The sequence below is a fragment of the Linepithema humile genome, chromosome 8, assembly GCF_040581485.1.
Source record: "Linepithema humile isolate Giens D197 chromosome 8, Lhum_UNIL_v1.0, whole genome shotgun sequence".
Lineage (NCBI taxonomy): Eukaryota > Metazoa > Arthropoda > Insecta > Hymenoptera > Formicidae > Linepithema > Linepithema humile.
Window position 1 is genome coordinate 8,850,542 of NC_090135.1, and position 19,562 is coordinate 8,870,103.

The window sequence follows — 19,562 nt, forward strand, 5'->3', positions numbered from 1 at the left end:
TGCAATGAAACGTTCTTTTATTTTGTAATAGCGTATAGAAACAAAAAGGGATGTAAATTATTTAGTACTGCAACATTTGCATTAAATAATTTTGACTTTTCGAACTTTTATAATAAATTACACGTATTATTTTCTCGATATTTAATCCTTGCAATTATTTATTGCATAAAGAAAGAAATCTTCATGTGGATGACATGTAATTTTCATCGATTTCTCAGTAACATTAACGATGTACTCGATTAACGCGGAATAAAAAGACGTAATTAATTAAGATCGGTGATTCGTCGTGCAGTGTGAAGAGATAAACGCGATTGTGTATTGAGATCGTGGTTCGGTGCAGAGACAGCGCGATACAAGCGAAGATTTTATCTCGGGCAGCTGATCACGACGCTCGAGAACTAAAACAAGGGCCACTAAGGCCCTTCTCTTCCCTTTTTCTTTTTTCTTGAATCCTCGAGGCGTTGCAGATTTGCACGAGATCAGTTACCGATTAAAGTCGATTGAACCGCCGCCGGCTTTAACTCGAATCGAGATCGCGGGCTTCCTGAATTTTTTTAATTACTCAATCTGCGGAAAAATATGTCGTAAATTTGTCAATTTTTTCACAATTTTTTACTATATTCCACACATCACTAATATAAATATTGTGTTAATAGTTTTATGTGAATAGTTTAGCGCTCTTCAGCGTGAGCTTGCGTGGCTGGTTATCGGTTTATCAAAGCGCGCAAATCAACGTTGGCGCAACTCGCCCAGCGTACTAAAATTTCGCGAAGGGTCGGACATACGGCGGATGTGACATTGTATGCATATCAGACAGTTGGCAATGGAAACTTGTACTTACACAATGATTTATGTACTTCCGGGGCATTTGTTAAACGATTTCCGGGCCGCCGACTTTCTCGGTGTATTAATAAATATAACGAAAAATGGATCACACGTATATTTCTTCCTTTGCGTCTATCTGTTCTATTTCAATAGAGATCAAACTTTATGCAAGAAAACGATGCACTATTTTATAAAAAATGAGAGAAACACACACATCATGCTATTACATAGCACTTATACCGAACATACGATTAAGTCAAATGCTTCTGCTATCTCTTAAATCCTCTTTGTATAATCTTAATGGCGTACGGCGCGAATGGAGTCCCTCGAAAGATCCGGAAGTCACTCAAAGACCGCCGCCGACGACCTCGGGCTACCGATTTCCTCGCGAGTCCCAAAATAAGAAAGATAGGAAAGGACGAAGGGGAGAGGCGAGGAATAAAGAGGAACCAGCGAAATACGTGAGAGGATCGAGAGAGAGAGAGGAAAAGAGAGAGAGAGAGAGAAAGAGAGAGGAAGAGAGAGGGAGAGAAAGAGAGAGAGAGGGAGAGAAAGAGAAGAAAAGAGAAAAGAAATCGACGATATCGAGGAGGACGCCCTGTAGGCGCGCACTCCGGACATCGTACGTCAGGACAGCTCGAGCCCGTGGGAACACGAGATGCCTGTGAGCCCGACGGCAGGGTCCTGGCCCCCCTGGGCCTGTGCCGCAGGTAGATAACGAGCCGCCTAGGCGAGCTGGGCAACGGAGAGAACACGACTACGGAGGGAGACAAAACGAGCGTACAAGCACGCACGGGGGCACGCGAGGGGGAGTGGAAGGGGGTGGGAGGAGAAGCACCGGGCCCTCTCTGAAGTGACACTGCCGAAAAATGCCCGTCGGCATTCCTAGAGATTTTTTCGGCCTTTGTCGAGCGCGCGACTGTACGACGTCGCGTCGCGATCGAAAGATCGAGGTTTGATCTCCGATCATAACTCAATACAAGAGTGTCTCGGATCGAACTGAGAGAGAGAGAGAGAGAGCACGCGTTTTCTGACCAATTTGGAAATCACTTGTTTTTGCACCGCGAAGATCTAAACGGAAGCGTAATTATTAATTGTATATATCGGCAGCTCTTCGCGAACACAATCGAGCGAATGGATGAAACGATTTTGATCAGACCCTCGATTTAACGATCCAGTTGATTTTGCGCGATTTCTCGCGTATCATTGCGCACCTGCCTTCTCGCGAGAGCGTTTTAATGGACGGCAAACCCCAACGACACGTTGAATGCGTGAAATGAGACGTGACCGGAAAACGAGTAGGGTTCCTGATGCTTGTTCACAGTAGACTCTTAAAGGGAACCCACGTGCGCCCGACGATGCACCCGCGTAACTATTGTTATGCCGATGCGCTACGAACAATCGCAAGAAAATAAATCACTCCGCTGCTTCAGATTCTTTTTTTTTTTTTGACTGAGCATTAAAGACAGCACTCGGTAATATTTATTCTCGAATGAGCATTTTGTATTCTTGCTTCTAAAAATAATGGGAAATTAAAATATATGAATAATTATTTCGTCTTCTCAAAGTCCACTTTAGACGATTTATAAATTCAGAATAAAATCAAGTCAAGATGTTAAGTCTTCTCAATAATTATAAAACAGATCTCGATTTAATATTTATAAAGTTGCAGAAAAAGGCGAAACAAAATTTAATAAAATTTTTGAGAAGAAAGCACGATAAAGCTCTAAGAATTGTCGCAAGACTTGCGAAATACATTATCCTACTTCCTTTAGCAGGCGAAAAAAATGTTTGTGCATCGTTAGAACGAAGAAACGCGAAATTGAAGGACGCCCGCGAGCAGAGTGCGAATCTCGTTGATGTCGGACGCGTTCGGCGCTCACCTCGTTGCGTTTTTGCTCTGCATAAATGATGAGCTGGAGTATTTTAATGAAGACATTCCACAGCTGCTTGCTGGATCCTTGGCGCACGACGACGAGAGAAAGAGGAAGGACAATCCCCTCGGCTCAGATAGACACCTCTTACTTCTCCTCGAATCTCCACGTTGTGTTTGAATGACGCAATAAATAGGATAACAACAGCCGCATACAAACATCGACGAGATATAATCTCTTTACAGTCTGGAAAAAACAATTGATGACTAAAATTGTAAATATCATTTTTGACAACTGTAAATTCTGTTACTAGATATTTTAATATCGGTATCTGATGAAACCGATAAATAATCTCACATATTTAACTTATCAATCTTAACTGAATCGACAAACTTGTGTTTGTTTGAGATAAACCGTTTCCGTTGTTCTCATCCGTTGTACGATAACTCTATCGTGTGTAATACAAGCTTAACAGATATGTCAGCGGCTCCCGGATTTCCGTTCTCGGAAAAGATATCCTGCCGATCGTAGTTGACCGGCTCCATTCCTCGGCCTCGAAGGATCGCGACGCCGTGGAATGCTCGAATCATGCTCCCTAATTCCCCGATGATCCAGAGCGGGAGATCCGCCGCGATCGTCTCCGATCTATCGTGAAGCGGTATCCCGCGGGGCAGGTAGCCTTCCGCGCGCGCGAGAGACGGAAGGACGGTGGGGAAGAAGGAAAGGACACTTCTGTCAGCATGCCCGATTATATCTGTGCGTTTATCTACGCCTATGTGAACCACGAGAGATAGCCGAGTATCTCTGTTCTATGTACAAGAGGCTATGTGGCTCGTTTATGTAATAGGGGATTCCTACCGTAGACAGCGTGCTGGCGATAGATGGACCGGGGGGGGGAGGGATCGGGCGGGACGGGGATAGATCCTATATTTTCTTGATCATAAATCTACCTCGTGGGAGAAGACGCTGATATCACGTGGGGTCCGAGGTGAAGACGAAGGTACATCGAGGCCGATGGTGATTTCGGATGAAACAGGGATTTAGATAAATCGAAAAAAACATTTCCGATACTTTTATTTCTTCATCCGTGTTCTCGACACGTGTAAACGCTTATTTGACAATTTGGTACACGTATATAGGCACTAAAAAAAAAAAACATCTATTAGAAAAATGTGTATTATAAAAAAAGAAAAAGATTACAGAGAATTATTTTAATAATTGATTGAGTAAATAGTTCGATGTGTGCAGCTTTGAATATTGTTCACTGTCACCCGGAAAATTTGGACGGATGATGAATGCTTGACAAATTCAAAAATTAATATTCATATTCACGATCGAGCCATTTATTTTGCTGACGCAATATCAACGACTTGATTCCCCATATTATTCCGGCAGGTTACGATAAAAGGGGGAGCTCATGTATTCGATATTTAATTACCGCGAGCCGAGGGGTGATTCTCGGCCAAGTGTTTGATTATTTATTGCGCATATCTTCGTGCCTTCCATTGTACACAAACTCAATCAATTATTTCAACACTATAATTTTGCAGCTGTAAATTATTCGACAAATAAAATAGTTAAACTTTTTAAAGATAAAAAAATCGATTTAAAAAAAAATAGAGAAGACTAATTTTAATTTTTTTATGTCTAATGTTAATTTTTAACATAACAGAAAGGAATGCAATTGCGCTGATAAATTTCAAAATGTAATTCCGTCACTAGCGTAATAGAAAAACAGCGGATAAACTATCGACGAAACAAAAGTCAGAATTTGGTAATTACAACAGCACAGTATATTCTAGAGTCTGGCAATAAATCTCACTCCTCTTCTTCCCTTTATCCTTCCTTCAGTCTTTTCGTCTGCCACATATACGGTGCCTTCACTATTACTTTTCATCTAAATTCCTTGAAAAATTTTACGTCGACGTTTATTCACACTACTGAAATCTACATTGCGTGTGATTTAAATATGTAAATTTTAAATATGCAAATAATCGTTTGTAATGAAGTCTTTTACTTAACTTTTCCCAATAGAGAATTAATTCTAATTTCATAATACAAAAATGATCACCCTGTATATCGCTGTTTTCTTCTTATCTGAGAATCGAGACTAGGTTCTCGGTTACCCGCGCGCGCGAGAATTTATTTTATTATATATTAGATTTACTAACGGCTACCGTTTATATTGAAATCGGACTCCGATCGAAGATTACAAAAAAAAACCAACTGAGCGTTCATTACAAGGGACTTAATTATCATAAAGCATGACAAACTCGACAAGATCAACACGTTAAGAAAAATACTTTTACGATGAGCATAAAGTTATCTCGCGCGCGATAGGCTTGACGAAGCATAATAAATTCCAGACATCATGAAACTGAATATAAATCTTACGCATAAGAAAGTAATGAGATTATTATCGATCGTAGTAAATTAAATGTTCTATTTAACAGTATAGATTTGTATTAGAATTAATTTTATTTTATTTCTGATATATAGAATGAAGAAGAGAACTAAAAGAAAAATTTTTTAAATATTAAAATATTATGTATAAGATACTTTTTTAATTCTATTTTATTTTTTATCATTACAGGGAATAAAATTATTCTGACTAGGCATCTCGCCACTCTTCACATGGGTCTCACGTGGCTTCCTGCCGGTAGTTTTTCCGCGTCTAGCCGGGGCATATGCACGATTGCGTAAGAAAACACGGGGATCATACAAAACGGTAGAAGAAACGGAACAGACTGATTTATGTATACCGCTGGGACGATGTTGTGACCAAAGTCGACGATGTTAAATTACCGAATGTCATCTTACATGGAGCACTTATGGCGCATTAGCTCTAACACCACCATAATTAATCATGACATACATATTATATTCTACAAAATTTTATTAGATTTTATGCATGAAAATCTCGATATACCGCTTGATATGCTACCAAAGTTAAAGAAAAATCGTTAAAATTATAGAATGAATTGATAATTTATTGTCTATTTAAATTAATAATTTTACTTGCGCAGAAAAAATTTCTGATAGAAAGAAATTGCATTTTTGCATCTTAAAATACGAATCACTTTTTATTCTTTCTATAATTAAAAAAAATTTTTTTCTAGAAGAATAGAAGTCAATTGGTTTTTCGCAGCAAAGTCTTCTCAGGGATTTTTATTTGATGTAATCTTATATCGCTGAGTAATGTCTAATAAAAACTCAATAGTAATAACTTACTAAATGCCATTCATCGTGAAGCAGGCGCGGGCTACGCACATATGCTTTACACATGATAATGTGCGCGTCGATCATCTGCGCGTTTCCTCCTCGTCCGAAGTGACGAAGTTAATTGCTCGTTTTCTCATCTCGTTAGTGCTACTTCCGCCTGTGCCGGGAAAACAAATGCACACAAGCCCACGTGTTACACGTTTAAATTAATACCCCCAAGTTATTGCACTGTATGCAGAACATTGAGTTTCCTTTCAGACTCTCGGGGAGACAAAATATCCTCCCTCTCTCTCTCTCTCTCTCTCTCCCTCTCTTCGTTAAATAAAAATAGTTTCTTTGTAGCACATGAAACATAGAAAAGAAAAATAATGTAGTTTTAACACCGTGATTTTAAATGGCATATTTAATATTACGATTTACCATTATTCGCTTACCTGCATGTCTCGAAAGTCGAGATGAAACTCCTGCTTGGACAGAAAGCAGATTAAACTTCCCGTTCTTATTATATGCTCGATTACCTTTCTCGTCTGAAGTACCACTAAATTTAACGGTGTGTAATTAACTCGTGTCGACGTAACAAACTGGGAAAATATAAAATTCTTGAGTTAGTGAAAATTGTTTCTATAGAAATTAACCGATTGAAATTAAAAAAAATATATATAAGATCAGCTGCAAGATAAATTTTTAATAAAAATATATTTTTAGCTGAAAGTGACAAATATTGTTTTTGTTTATACAACATTAATTCATCAAGAGACATTACAAATTGAAAAGGAATTTAAATTATTAATTTCTCATGATTCGTTTAGAAAAGTCTTAAAGAAATTCAATATTAAGAAACGTAAAAATCGGAAAAGTGGAATTCTGATTCCCTTTCGAAAAATATGAACACGACGGTGAGTGGAAGGGACAAATAAATGTGATATGTAAATTGTTTATTTAACAATTAGGCAGACGATAACATGAGATGGATACGATGTGCTTAATGTAGGCGGAGAGATACAATGGTGATTACACCGAACAGATACTAAACGGTGAAGTAGAGCGGATGAGAAAGATTTGAGAGATGAAGAGATAAGATGTGCGAAGGGTATAGCCAGGGGTGCAAAGAATAGTTGACTCGTCGGATAATAACTATTTTAATTCGCTAATTCGGGGAGATTTCAGAATATTTGCGGCGCCCATTGTTTATAATACATTAATAATAATAATAATTAATAATAATATATTTATATATATATATATATATATATACATATATATATATATATGGCAAGATCATTGGTCAATAAATACTTTACTTATAAATCGGCAGCTAAATTTACCAAATAATTACTTACTAATTTTGAATCAAATCTTTCGTGCTCTAAAATCAATTGTTACATATGCATATAGCTTGTCCTTATTTATGGCCAATTTTTGGAAAATAAATTCAAAGTTAACGTATAGTAGAAAAACAATCGAGGACACAGTATTAATTATTTGGAAAATTTAGGTGTGCCATGACGGTCTAAATCGCACTACGCTATTGTACCCGCCAAACACGAGTCTCGATCGCAGTCTCACGGCCGATCTCTTTTTTAATATCAGACACAGCAGTCACTATAAAGGTAATAGTGCGCGCAAGTATTCGTTTAATATACTTATCTGTTTTTATAATAGTAGATCCTTAAAAGACGTAGGTAACACTATGTACACGACAATGACGAACGCTCGGTCATCATTTTTCCTCAACAAAGTTCTCGTTTCTTTATTTTTATTTCCGCATGTTTATCATCTATATCGCATCACTGAATTTTCTCGCTAATCGAAACACAGTCGGTCAGTCGTCCTCTGAATGTGAGGAAACTATTTCGCCTAGATCGTCTCCTGGCGATCTCCAGCGCTCGATCCTAGAACCAGTAGAGGTCTTTGGAGTCCTGCACTTGAGACTCGAGTCCTGCAACACGAAACAGCAGAGATATCATTACATATACAATCCCACTAAATTTATCGGTGTTATCGATCTTTTGTATAATATTTAGTGTAATTTACACATTAAAAATTTATAATTCTGAAGCAGCCATTAAAATATTCTGTAGTTGCTTGCAAGAAGCAACGTATCAAATAAAGAATCTGATATAAAAGCTTCCGGCGAAAGATCTTTGAACGTTACAAGTGCTCGGCTGTTTCAAACTGCCTTTCGATCTGAAAGATGTCTCTTGTCGTTGCTCGAAATTATTTATCGATATAATAGAAAAAAAGAGACAGCGTTATGACGGATGCGAGGGTGCAGAACTGGTGATGGCACCCGCTGAGCAACACGGACGGACAAACGGACGGACGGACGAACAGATAGACAGATGGGGCCCGATGTCACGAGGACGAGCAGTTAAGATCTCATGTTCCTTACGGCCGAATTTATCTTATCTCGATACACCGAAGGCCGAACTGGCAGATCATCGCCGCCGATACAGCTTGTTTAAATGGCTCGCAGAGACGCGAGAATGCTGTAAAATCGTCAGTTTCACAATACGAATGGTACTTCATGTCTCAGTTAAAAAAAAACCGATACTTAAAAATCGATGCAAGAGCACCGTTAAAGCGATTCGTGATTTTTAAATTATTTCAAAAGACTGAAAGCAAAAGCTTAACGTGTTATCGCTGGAGTGTAAATATCGGAATCGCTACAACGATCAAAGCTACCTAAAGTTTCGAGTATCTTTTCAATTTCTTTTTTAATATTTCTCGATCGAATCGTGAGCGAGCGTGCTCGGCTATCGCACAACAGATCGACGTTTCGACATCGTGCATTGCCAACACGTGATACGGGAGATTAAATTTGTATTCATCGATACGCACGTGTCGGCGCGTGGACGCATCTACCTGCTTCAAAGTCAGCAATGTGCACCATATTGGCGCACGCACATATTACATACATGTGTCTGCGTACACCTATGTACACAAATGGCGAACACAAAAGGCGCGATTATGTGGGTGATCGTCTGCGTCGCGTGGAACGCGAAGTATTATTTGATCGCGAGTCACTAAGCTGGAAAATGATCGAAACGCATCGGCGGGTAGGAAGGAAAACAGTCGCCGAAAATTATCATAATAGAGCCGCTAGTGTACAAAATATGCGATGGAAATTTTTCGGCGAGCTTTTAAATAAAATAAACGTAGCTATAATCATAAAAACAATTGCTTTATCGTAATGCGAAAGAAAAGACACAGAGATTACGCGCGCTCTATTCAAATTGTATGGATCATCGTGGCCTTGACTCAGTTATTTATTTAGAATATCACTTTTGAAGATTGAATTTTCAACAAGCGTTGCGTAGTAGAGAAATTCTTGACAATTTCCGGCAGAAACGTTTCGTTTCGCCGGTTTCCTTGGAGTTTGTATGCCTCGTTTCTTTGTCGGTAGGACCGAAGGGAATTCCTTTGCGCGGGATCTCGCAGTGCTCTTTGATATCGCGATATTGAATGCTGGAACATTCATAACAGGTGCGTCCGCCCGTAACTTTGTATTCGCCGATTTGTGTGCGTTTGAGGTTTCAAACGGAAACATCCCGTCGTGCATTTCTTAGGAATATGATAAACGCGGCATGCGATTTCTTCGCGAATGTAACCAAAGTTTGCGCAAAAGTCGATTAATAAATTACATTAATTAATATAATTTCAACATCTGTCCTGTTTTTATTTGCGCAAATAATCGTTAATAAATTCATGAAGACGTGAAATATTGAATAGAGCTAATAATAATCACAAATTTCTCTCCGTCGTTCTATTAGCGATAAGAATTTATCGACGAGATATAATAATCCAGTGCGGTCAATGTAGCAATCCCTATATCAATTCTTCACACAAGAATCCTGAATAGAAGCGCCGGCGTATAATCCTCGTGGGAGGACGTTCTAATTCAATATGTCCTGCGACACCGCGAATGCCGGATAATGCGCCATAAGTGTCACTGGCCGGGACGATTTATGCGAGTCGCGTACATATGCGTTTTCGCCAGCGTACATGTGAAGCTAATACGACGAGGGGCGCCGCGAAAATAGTGAGGTTAGGGATGGCTTAGTAAATGGTGTGTCGAATAACCCGAACAATATTGCTGTGTTTGCCATGTTATTCCGGAGTCACCCTCTGGTGTTTGCGGCGAAATGTAGCACGAGTAACGGGATGAAATTTCAACGAAATTTCCAAAACTTTCCAAAAGTCATTCAGTCACATTCTCAAGTGTATTGTAAAGCACAAGTTACTAAATGTAAAATATCGAGTTCAAAAAAGGTTAATGATTTTCTCAGAAACTATTCTCTTCAAATACTTCTTTTGTTTTTGCCGCATAAGTACCTAAGCTCTCGTTCGGAGAAAGAAAGGTGGCTTTCGACCTGTGCAATATTGCATCCGGCGTACGTCGATGATCCCGGAGATTCGGGAGGTTTAATTTGTAATTAATAGTCGCTCATCGGTGCATACGAGCTCGAGAGGGGGCGCCGGTCGACCGGGCTTACAACGAGTTCAAGTATATTGGATTCCAGACAGCGAGGGGTCTGACCCTTCCCCCCATTGATAAGGGTCATCACAATGCTCGTCCCTCGCGCGCATCATCCCCCGCCGGTGAAGGGACGGCTAGGGTCGAGTCCTCACTTTTTGCAGAGCGAGGGTGTCCGATTTAATTTAATCTCGATGCCCTTGTTTCTGAACATCGGAGTCGTGCTTTAAACGGTCGCACGGGGAAGGTGATCATCTTCGTTTTGTAATCGGTGTAACGGGAGTGAGCAGGGAATTCGCAGGAAAAGAAAGATAACGAAAGCGAGCCGATAATTCGAGATACCTAGATTTCGCGAATTTACACGAGAACTTTCTGCTTCTAATTCTGAATTCTTTCGAGCATAGAATCTGCAAAATAATAGTTTCCGCGAAATCTAAGAATCTAGATTTCACGCGTCCTGCACCCCCTCGCGTAAAAGCTCGAAAGACAAACGCGGAAGTGTGGAGAATTGCAAGATCCAACCCGAAAAAATTAATAAGACTTTGCCTACAGCGAAAAGGACGAAGGAGGCACACGGTGAATCCGGCGTGTTCGCCAATGCGACGAACCGTCTGGTTCGTTTCGTTCGTAGCGAAGCAGCCGAGAGATCGATATAACCAGCTGCTCGACCACTCCCTCCGTTTGCAGGCTGACCAATCGAGGATGACTGGCCATCCCCTGCTGGCCCGCGCGTCTCTCTTTTCCCTTCTTCTCGTGCAACGGTGAATTACATGACGTCATTGTACGACGCCATTTTCGAAGCGCGTGCCAGAAAGCATACGGGAGCATCGACGGATCACCGCCGGGTGAGAATTCTCTATGAAGAATGTCCTAAATCCGAAAGATTAAAAGAAACTCGTCGCAACCCCCCTTAGTTATTATAAATATCCTAAATTGGGTTTTAGTTTTTATAGAGATCTCACGGATTAGATCTCGCATTAATTGGCCTCTGTCTCTCCCTTTTCTTATTTCTTAGATTTTATATCGAGTGTCTTTTCGAATTTTTAGATTTCTAACGACTGCCGGATTAATAAAACCACTTGAACTCTGAAGCCTTTCGAATTCATAGGGATGCTGCAAATGATACATTACATTCTTAGATTCCGCATACCTCAGAATCTATTATTTTAGTTGCTATATGATTCAAATCATAGCTTCTTTAGATCCTGCTTCGGGTTCACCGCATTCCGAACGCAGTTCATTTATCAAAATGGTAAGAATGTTGATCTTGCTTATCTAAAACCAGATCACAGACCCGACCGGAGATTAAAGTCGCGCGAATATTTGTACCGCGAATAATTTATACTCTCATATGTTTTAAGTACATCGGCATTAATGGATGTTGAACATCATTTTTATCTCGGAGGCAATTAATCTTCCCGAGAAATTGAACTAATTTGTTTAAGACCTAATCAAAAATTGTGCACGTGGTGAATGAATAATTCTTCCCGTCTCATATCATATTCGTCAATCTACTTTCTGAAAATTAATGATCTGCCCGGACAGCATACAGTTTCGCACGTTATTGTATTATAAATTTTTTCAGACGTGGATCATATTTTACCCAGTCGTGCGTTTATTCAAATTTATTTAGATCTAATGCAAAATATTATTTATAGTATTTAATTATTTAATCTGAAGTTGTTGAGTAATAATTTCGATCATTTTTCGAGACAGAAAGTCATTAATAATAAATATAAATGATTCATTCTTATCAGATTTGAAAAATTCGATTTAAATTGCTTTCGAATTAAACGATTCGAGTAATTCGTTCCGCGATATCAACATTGTCGAATCAACGTTGTTCAAAGACGAAGCTAATGTGAAGGCTTCCCACGAGGAAACGCGGCGGCAGGCCACAAAATAAAAGCGGCATGACGCACACACGTCCCGTCGTCGCGGAGGCATTGCCATGTTAAGACGTGGACGCGTCATCCGGTAATTGCGATTTATTTCTCTTAATCGCCGCGTAAATGGCAGCCGATTTATGCGGTTCGAGTTAATTTCACGCAATTATATAATTACCGAGCGCAGCGGCCATCGCGCAGGCAGCGAGCCTAATCGGTTTGCGGAGCAGAACGTCGTAATGGCGGCACTTAAATTTAAAGATACTTCTGTAACTTAACGTGCAACGACTCACCACCGCCCGATTCAAGCTCGTTTCGTCCTCCATTATCCTTCGCGAGTCCTTTGAGCTTTCAAATGCGAGCTTTTGTTAAGTTCTTAACAGTCGCCGGTCGAAGTTTGTTTTCGCAAGTTGATAATAATTAGAACGCTTTTCTCAGCAATTTTGCTTTACATATTTTCGAATTGCTTTAAACATTAAATATATAATTTATAAGTCAAATTTGTGAATATGTGAATAATGTTGTTGAAAAAAAGATTATAGCTGATTATGATCGAATTATCACATACTGAATAATAAAATTATTTCTTGGGATCACTTCTATTATTTTTCTTTCAAATTCATTTCACGCCTGCATGTATGTATTCCTTTTTACGAACACAAAGTGTTAGATTCATGACTTTTTATTCCATTAGATGGCCCGCCGCTCGAATGAGAAAGAACAGCAAGAAGAATGGCAGAGGGTTGGGATTCATTTTGCGGCACGATGCTTGGCGTATAGCAAAGTGAGGGTACAAAATCGATACTAGACCTCCTCTCCCTCCTCGAGATGGATGTCACTGTTTCCGCGCTTGGCAGCCATGCCTTTCGTCTAAGGAGAATGGAATTCAGGCAGCCTAGGATCTTAGCAGCCGCGGAAGTTAGATAGGATTCAAAGGATCTAAGAATTTGTGCGAAAGTAAGATTCGCTTCCGGATTTCATTATATAATGTAAAGCGCGAGGAATGTAAAATCTGACGAAGAATTTAACGCTCAAAATCTAACGACGAGAAAAAAAAAACAGAAATATAAAATCTATAGAATATGAAAAATAAGTTAAACGGAGGGTGCAAGTGTGATTTTAACTGAAACGCAAAATAAAAAGAGTTTAAAAATAAAAAAAAAAAGATGAAAATCAAAGTAGCGAAACTTGCAATACATCTTTGACCGCAACTGACGTGAAGCGAAAAATTGCGAAAACTACACGCGGAATTGTGACTACATCAAAGTGAATGTAAGCTGTACCAAAGTGCAGACAGATGGGAGTGGTCTCTGTAATCACGATGGGCGTGGTTTTTCACGGCTTGCTGCAGTTGCATCCCGTGGGGTGCAGCTATGCGCAACCAGATTCTGTCACTTTTACCGAGGAGTAAATTATTCGTTTGAAATCAAGTGAGTTATGCAGAGAGTAATATAAACGTTGCATAAATTAAATAATTTGCGTCGTGCAGATTTTGAATAAATCATCAAGATTATATTTATTTATTCTCATCGCGTGATTTAATTGTGATTTTTAATTTATCCGCAAAGCAAATTATTTTCAAAAATAAACCACGGGAATACATTCTTCAGCGACTTTTCCTCGTGAAAAAGAAAACCCACGTCGGAGATGGAGAGAAATGCCATTTTTCTATGCCGCATAATTTAACGCTATTTTTCTGCCTCGCATAATTCATCGACGGAAGAGCGGCGCGTTCAAGAAACGAGGATGCGAGCGGCGGTATCCTGGCAGTGGCGGGAACGAGACGTTTTGCGGACGCACCCGCGGCTTTTTGTCCTGCGGACGATTTCGGTGGGTGAACGCGAGGCCGAAGGAGGACATCGTATGGATCGCGGCTCCCATTAAGCCCTTATTAATTGCGAGCATCTAAGGAACCGACCGATCTTTCTTGCGCTACCTGCGCGCCATTCCGTTGCTCAAGCAGAGCTCGTCCTGCTGTCGTTCGACACAGTCAGAACACGATAGAACCTTTGATGCGCCGTCGATATGCCGACGATTCTTATGCGGACATATCAGATGAGGCAGTGCGTATTGTGGCGGCGTGATAAATCAAGAATTGTTACTTTCTCCAAGAGTAAGCGCTTCATTGGGAACGTTTGTGAATTATTTTATTAATTATCTTGTGACTTTCTAAATAATTGGATATTAAATTGAGAATTGTGAATGATATTCTGCAGGATATCTGCAGCAATTTAGCTCAGATTATATCAAAATCAAAGTTTTATTTAATTTGATTGCTAGCGCGATAGAAATTCTGCTTTACGACAGAAATAATATTAAAAAAATTTCTATTTGTTTACTTTTATATAAAAATTCCTATGCACTTATCTAATATTTTATTCTTCACTCTACTAGACGTAATAATTTTACGGCTAGCTTGTTCAACGACGAATGACTGCTGTTTACTAATAATTAATTATTTTTTGCAAAATGAAAAAGCAGCTGTTTAGCAGCAGCTGTCAAGTTCCGACAGCGGTAGAAACTAAACGTACATATTTGCATTTAGGTTGACTGTTTTGTCACATATGTTAGCCAGCTCCGTCCCGCACTCTCAAACAGTTAAGCAGAGAAATTCTTCTTTACACTTAAACGAATCGTACAGGTAAAGAGATATCTCGGAATGCTCTTAGAATGGAACTACTCGTGGAGTTCATTCGCCGTTGATGAAACCAAACATGGAAAAGTCTACTTACTTACCGGAGAGGGGTGCGTAGTGGCTATGTGGATAGGGCGGCGCCGAGGAAGCGTCGACGAGGGACTGCGACGGCGTCGCCGACGTCCACTCCTTGTAGGTTGCCGCGGCGTGCGCGTGATGCGCTGCGTGGTGAGACGTGTGATGGCTAAGGCCGCGTGCACCACCCAGCAGAAGACCACCGTAGGCGCTCGCCGCCATATTGTGATGATGGTACTCGTGAACTCTAAAAAAAAAAAAAAAGGAATTTGTTGTGAAATATTGTGGGAAGATCCGCGTGAATGTAAAATCACTGCGCTCGAAAATGGAGCACAGTTTTCGGGTCAGAGATTTAAATTAACTACAAATGACGTAGCGCTTTGGCACGCGAAGATATATACATGTATTGGCAGCTGCATAAAAATAACATCGCATTCCTTATCTTGCCAATACAGTTGTCCCGATTACAGCGTGTGGAGATCAGCGAGACATAAAGTAACATACGCCATCGGTAGTTGCAAATTTCATCTCAGTCGTGAAGAATAGCGCAAAAAAGATGTGCAAATTAAAAAGGTTTTGGATGACACATCCTGAAGAAGGAAGAGGAAAGAAGAAAAAAAGAAGCGAAGAGGGATAGCGCGATGCTGTTTAAAAGCGAAAAAGAAGCTCACGAGCATGTGAAAAATACTGAAAACCGTCGGGAGCAGGTAACGCCGAGATCTTTAGCACTGATCCGGCCGCGGCCACTCGTATAAATTACGAGTGTGTCACCGTCGCCGTAGGAAGAAAACGGAAGGTATCGGCGACTCCTTTTTTTTTTCCCTCGTTCAATTTCTCCCTCCCCGTTCCACGTTTCCACGTGTAGCGCGTGTAACTCTCTTAAAACTTTATCATTCCTTTAGAAATGCTTTCTTCCTTCGACGGCATTCACTTCTTAATCGCGTATAGCGATTAAATTAGGTCGTACTGAATATTGCCAACACGAAGATCGCAAAACGTAAATGCAGATTAATGTATAATCATAAAAAAAAGAAATATACTGAGTTAGAGAAAGTTAATCTGACACGGCTGTGTAGCTCGTTCTATTAATTAATGTCCGAGTTGTAACATATTTAATGTACGTTTCTATTAAAAAAATCTTCAGCATCCGGAACCGATTTCACGTTTCTATGACGCGTAATTAGATGCCGGAGTTGTTCGGAGTTGCGCGCGTCTAACAATAAGAATCGTTAGAACGTAGATATTCTATCGCACAACATAAAGTAAAGAATGAAATTAAAAGTATAGCAAGGCTCAAATGATTAAAACAATCAACTAAAATTAACAGGAGCGCAAAGAGCCAGAATGCAAAATCTTTGTGCGAAAGATTATAAAATCATATTAGAAAGTACTGTATATTTACAAACGTCTTGGCCTGACATCAGGCCTTGTTCAGTGTATAATAACAACAATAAATTACAGTCGCACGCAATAATTTAGCAAATAAAATAACGTGAATCATATTAAAACTTGAGATACGCATTCTGGCTCTTTTGTTAATTTTAGTTGATAGTAAAAAATGCCTATTAAAAGACAAAAAAGGCCATATTATTGAAACAAATGGGAAACGGATGAGAAAAGAGAGAAAGAGAGAGTAAAAAAAAACAAAAACAAAAGCAATAACGATCGGAAACACTGACCTGTGGTGATACTGCGGGTAATGCGGATGCCACGGATCCGTCGGATAGTCGTAGACATCACCGGGATGCTGACTATTCCAAAAGGAAGGAGGGAAGTTCCTCATGGACATGGGAGAGATATTTTCTGCAATAAAAAAGAAAACAGTTCGAGCGAGCTTTTAATGGCCCGCGCGAGAAAACGCGCGCCTACCAGAAATCCTTGAGAGAGAAAGCTTCATATGTTTTATTATTATTTTCACAAAACTTTTATTTCGATTTTGCACAACACTTTGTTTAAACAATACGTCATTAATGTCGACGTCAGTTTTTGATAAAGGGATTTGAAGGTGGTCATACATTGTTAAGGAAATGATTGCTGGGATAAAAGGATTAAAAGTAAGTCTTGTATTGTTAAGGAAATGATTTTTGGGACAGATAGTGTCGTAAATACCAACGATCCCCAGAGATAAATTCCGATTGTTGTTCTTTTTTTCCCTCGGGAGAAGACAATCTTTCCCCGGAAACGAGTTCCAAGCGGTCCCAGAAACCACTCTTAACTGGCCAAAATAAATAACGTCGCTCGATCGGCTAAATCATCGTAGTTTGTAACGGCGGAGTAAATTAGCAAGCAGTATGCCACTCCTAGCAGATAATCGAAGTGACTTCTAGAGATGAAATCGCGCGCGCGGTGAGGAAATTGAAGGGCATAAATCGTGAGCTGCACGCGGTGGACCTCGCGTTAGTCCGCAACTCTCGGGCGCACATTTCGATTGGCTGGGAATGGGTTAAAAAAAAAATAGAGAAAAGAAGAAGAATCCAGCGTGAGCGAGAATCCAACCGTGCGGAGAGAATCGGAGGATACACGACAAGCTTCTGGCTTCGGAGTGGCCGCTTGTAAAACAACTGAGCGGTGCCCTTCTGCCTTCCGCCGATTCGATCCCGTGGGATCCGGTCTGCTCGTTTGGCGAGATCCTCCGAAGTCCGTGGGAACGACACGGAATATTTTAATAAAGTTTCGCCGGTCAATTGATCTATTATTGACATATTTCAATAAAACTAATATATAATACAATGTCACACGTAGATCAATGACATACATTATTACAATAGCAGGTAATATTGACAAACATAACGGCACTAATCTGATAATACAAATATGTTCAAGAATCTCGCGTCAAAGCGACCTCGCGCAGCGAGGCCGACCGCGCATCCAACACGAGCCGATTTAGGCGACAGAATAATACACGTAAGGTGGGGCACCGCGCAAGCGGCGAGGTATGAGACGCGTCGCTAGTTGACGCACCAATAGTAAAATAGAAGAAAAGGTGGTTAGATTAGGCGACGATTCGCGTGAAAGAACCTGCGCGCGAGGTGGGGTGCTGCAACTCGAGTGGTCCGAGACGCGTCGTCTTGTTGACACGCCAATAATAAAATAGAAGAATGGGTCGTGGTTAGATTAGGCGACGATTCACGCGAAAGGATCTGCGCGCGAGGCGGGGCGCTGCAACTGGAGTGGCCCGAGACGCGTCATTTTGTTGATAATGCTAATATAGTGGGGCGGAAGGACGTGCTGTTTAGATCAAACGGCTATTCTCGCGTTAGAATGGTGGGGTATTGCGAATCGAGTGGTTCGAGACGCTTCATTTTGTTGATATCGCCAATGGGGACGGAAGGAGGTCCTGTTTAGATTAAGAAAAGAAAAGATAGTGGGACGTCTTTCGCTCGAGTGGTTCGAGAGAGAGAAATGCGCTGTTTTTCTTTATATTTACCGTTCCTACACCTCAGTTAGATAATTTTCGAGATTGCACTAATAAATAACTGACACGAAAGATTAGTTAACATTATGATACAAATAATTAACACGTTATTCTAGCAGCGCCAAGTTTTTCTCCATTAAACACTGAATATGTCTCGCATTAAATGGAAGAATAAAATTTTATGCATACCAAATTTTTCATTTTTAGTTGACGCCAGTTTCTTATGTTTTGTAGGAATGCGTTAAGCAACACCGTTTTGCGTGTGTATAAAAATGTTCTGGAGCGCGCGTATTTAGCGTCCTTTTTTAAAAGATATTTTTAATATTAAGACATTGTGCGCGACATTCTGCATTTTTACGAGTTACAATTGCCAGATGGAAGCAGATATCTTTTATTACATAGATTTTGACACGGAAGCAACGATGGCGGTTTTACGACACGACGATCTAACCGGCAAATACCAGGCCTCACATAAACAAGCGAGTCATAACACACAGAATTACTACCTCAGATAGCGTGGTAATAACATCATGCCATTTATTAATTGCGCGCGAGAGCACGAGTTCGAAGTATCTACAAATGAGTCGTAAATTAAATTAATTCCCACTTGGTGGCGGATGAATTTTCGTTAAGCATGTACGAACAGCGGCAATTAGTACTGTATTTCGATATCTTTTTTTTTTTTGTTAATAGCCTGATATTCATTTAGAGCAAACGTAAAAATTATTATTGAAAAGTCATGGAAGTATCTTGACAAAATTGCATACAAGCTTCAAGAATTACTCGCAATTATATTCACATATGTTCTTTTAAAACGTAATTAAATAATAATTAAATACGCCATATATTGTCACCACGAATATGATCCTTTAATCCTCGGCAGACGCGAGGTACGGCCGGGAGCCTCGTGGGACTCGCTCGCAGCATCTTCTCCTTCTCCGCCTAGCATCCTACCTCGGTCTCGGTTCGCCGACTGTCCTTTATTTATTAACGCAATTAAAGAAACAGAGTGTCGACCGTTCACGGTCGGCTTTATTCTTTGCCGATGCCGCGACCGAAGAGAGAAAGGATATCGTTCCACGTGGAGGGAAACGGGCGGAGGAACGGGTAGGAAGGGTTGTCGAAGCCTGGTTCGCCAATAAGTACCCGCGTG

At 40.3% G+C, this 19,562-nt stretch overlaps 1 protein-coding gene across 1 annotated transcript in view; it reads right to left on the reverse strand.

Annotated features, from left to right (window-relative positions):
- Positions 1-6,839: 6,839 nt before the first annotated feature.
- Positions 6,840-19,562, reverse strand: part of LOC105670597 (protein vestigial-like) — a 43,263-nt gene continuing 30,540 nt past the window's right edge. The window contains 4 exon segments of the mRNA XM_012364197.2: positions 6,840-7,771; positions 7,773-7,860; positions 15,017-15,241; positions 16,674-16,797. Coding sequence (XP_012219620.2) covers positions 7,709-7,771; positions 7,773-7,860; positions 15,017-15,241; positions 16,674-16,797 — 500 coding nt within the window. The 3' untranslated portion in view covers positions 6,840-7,708.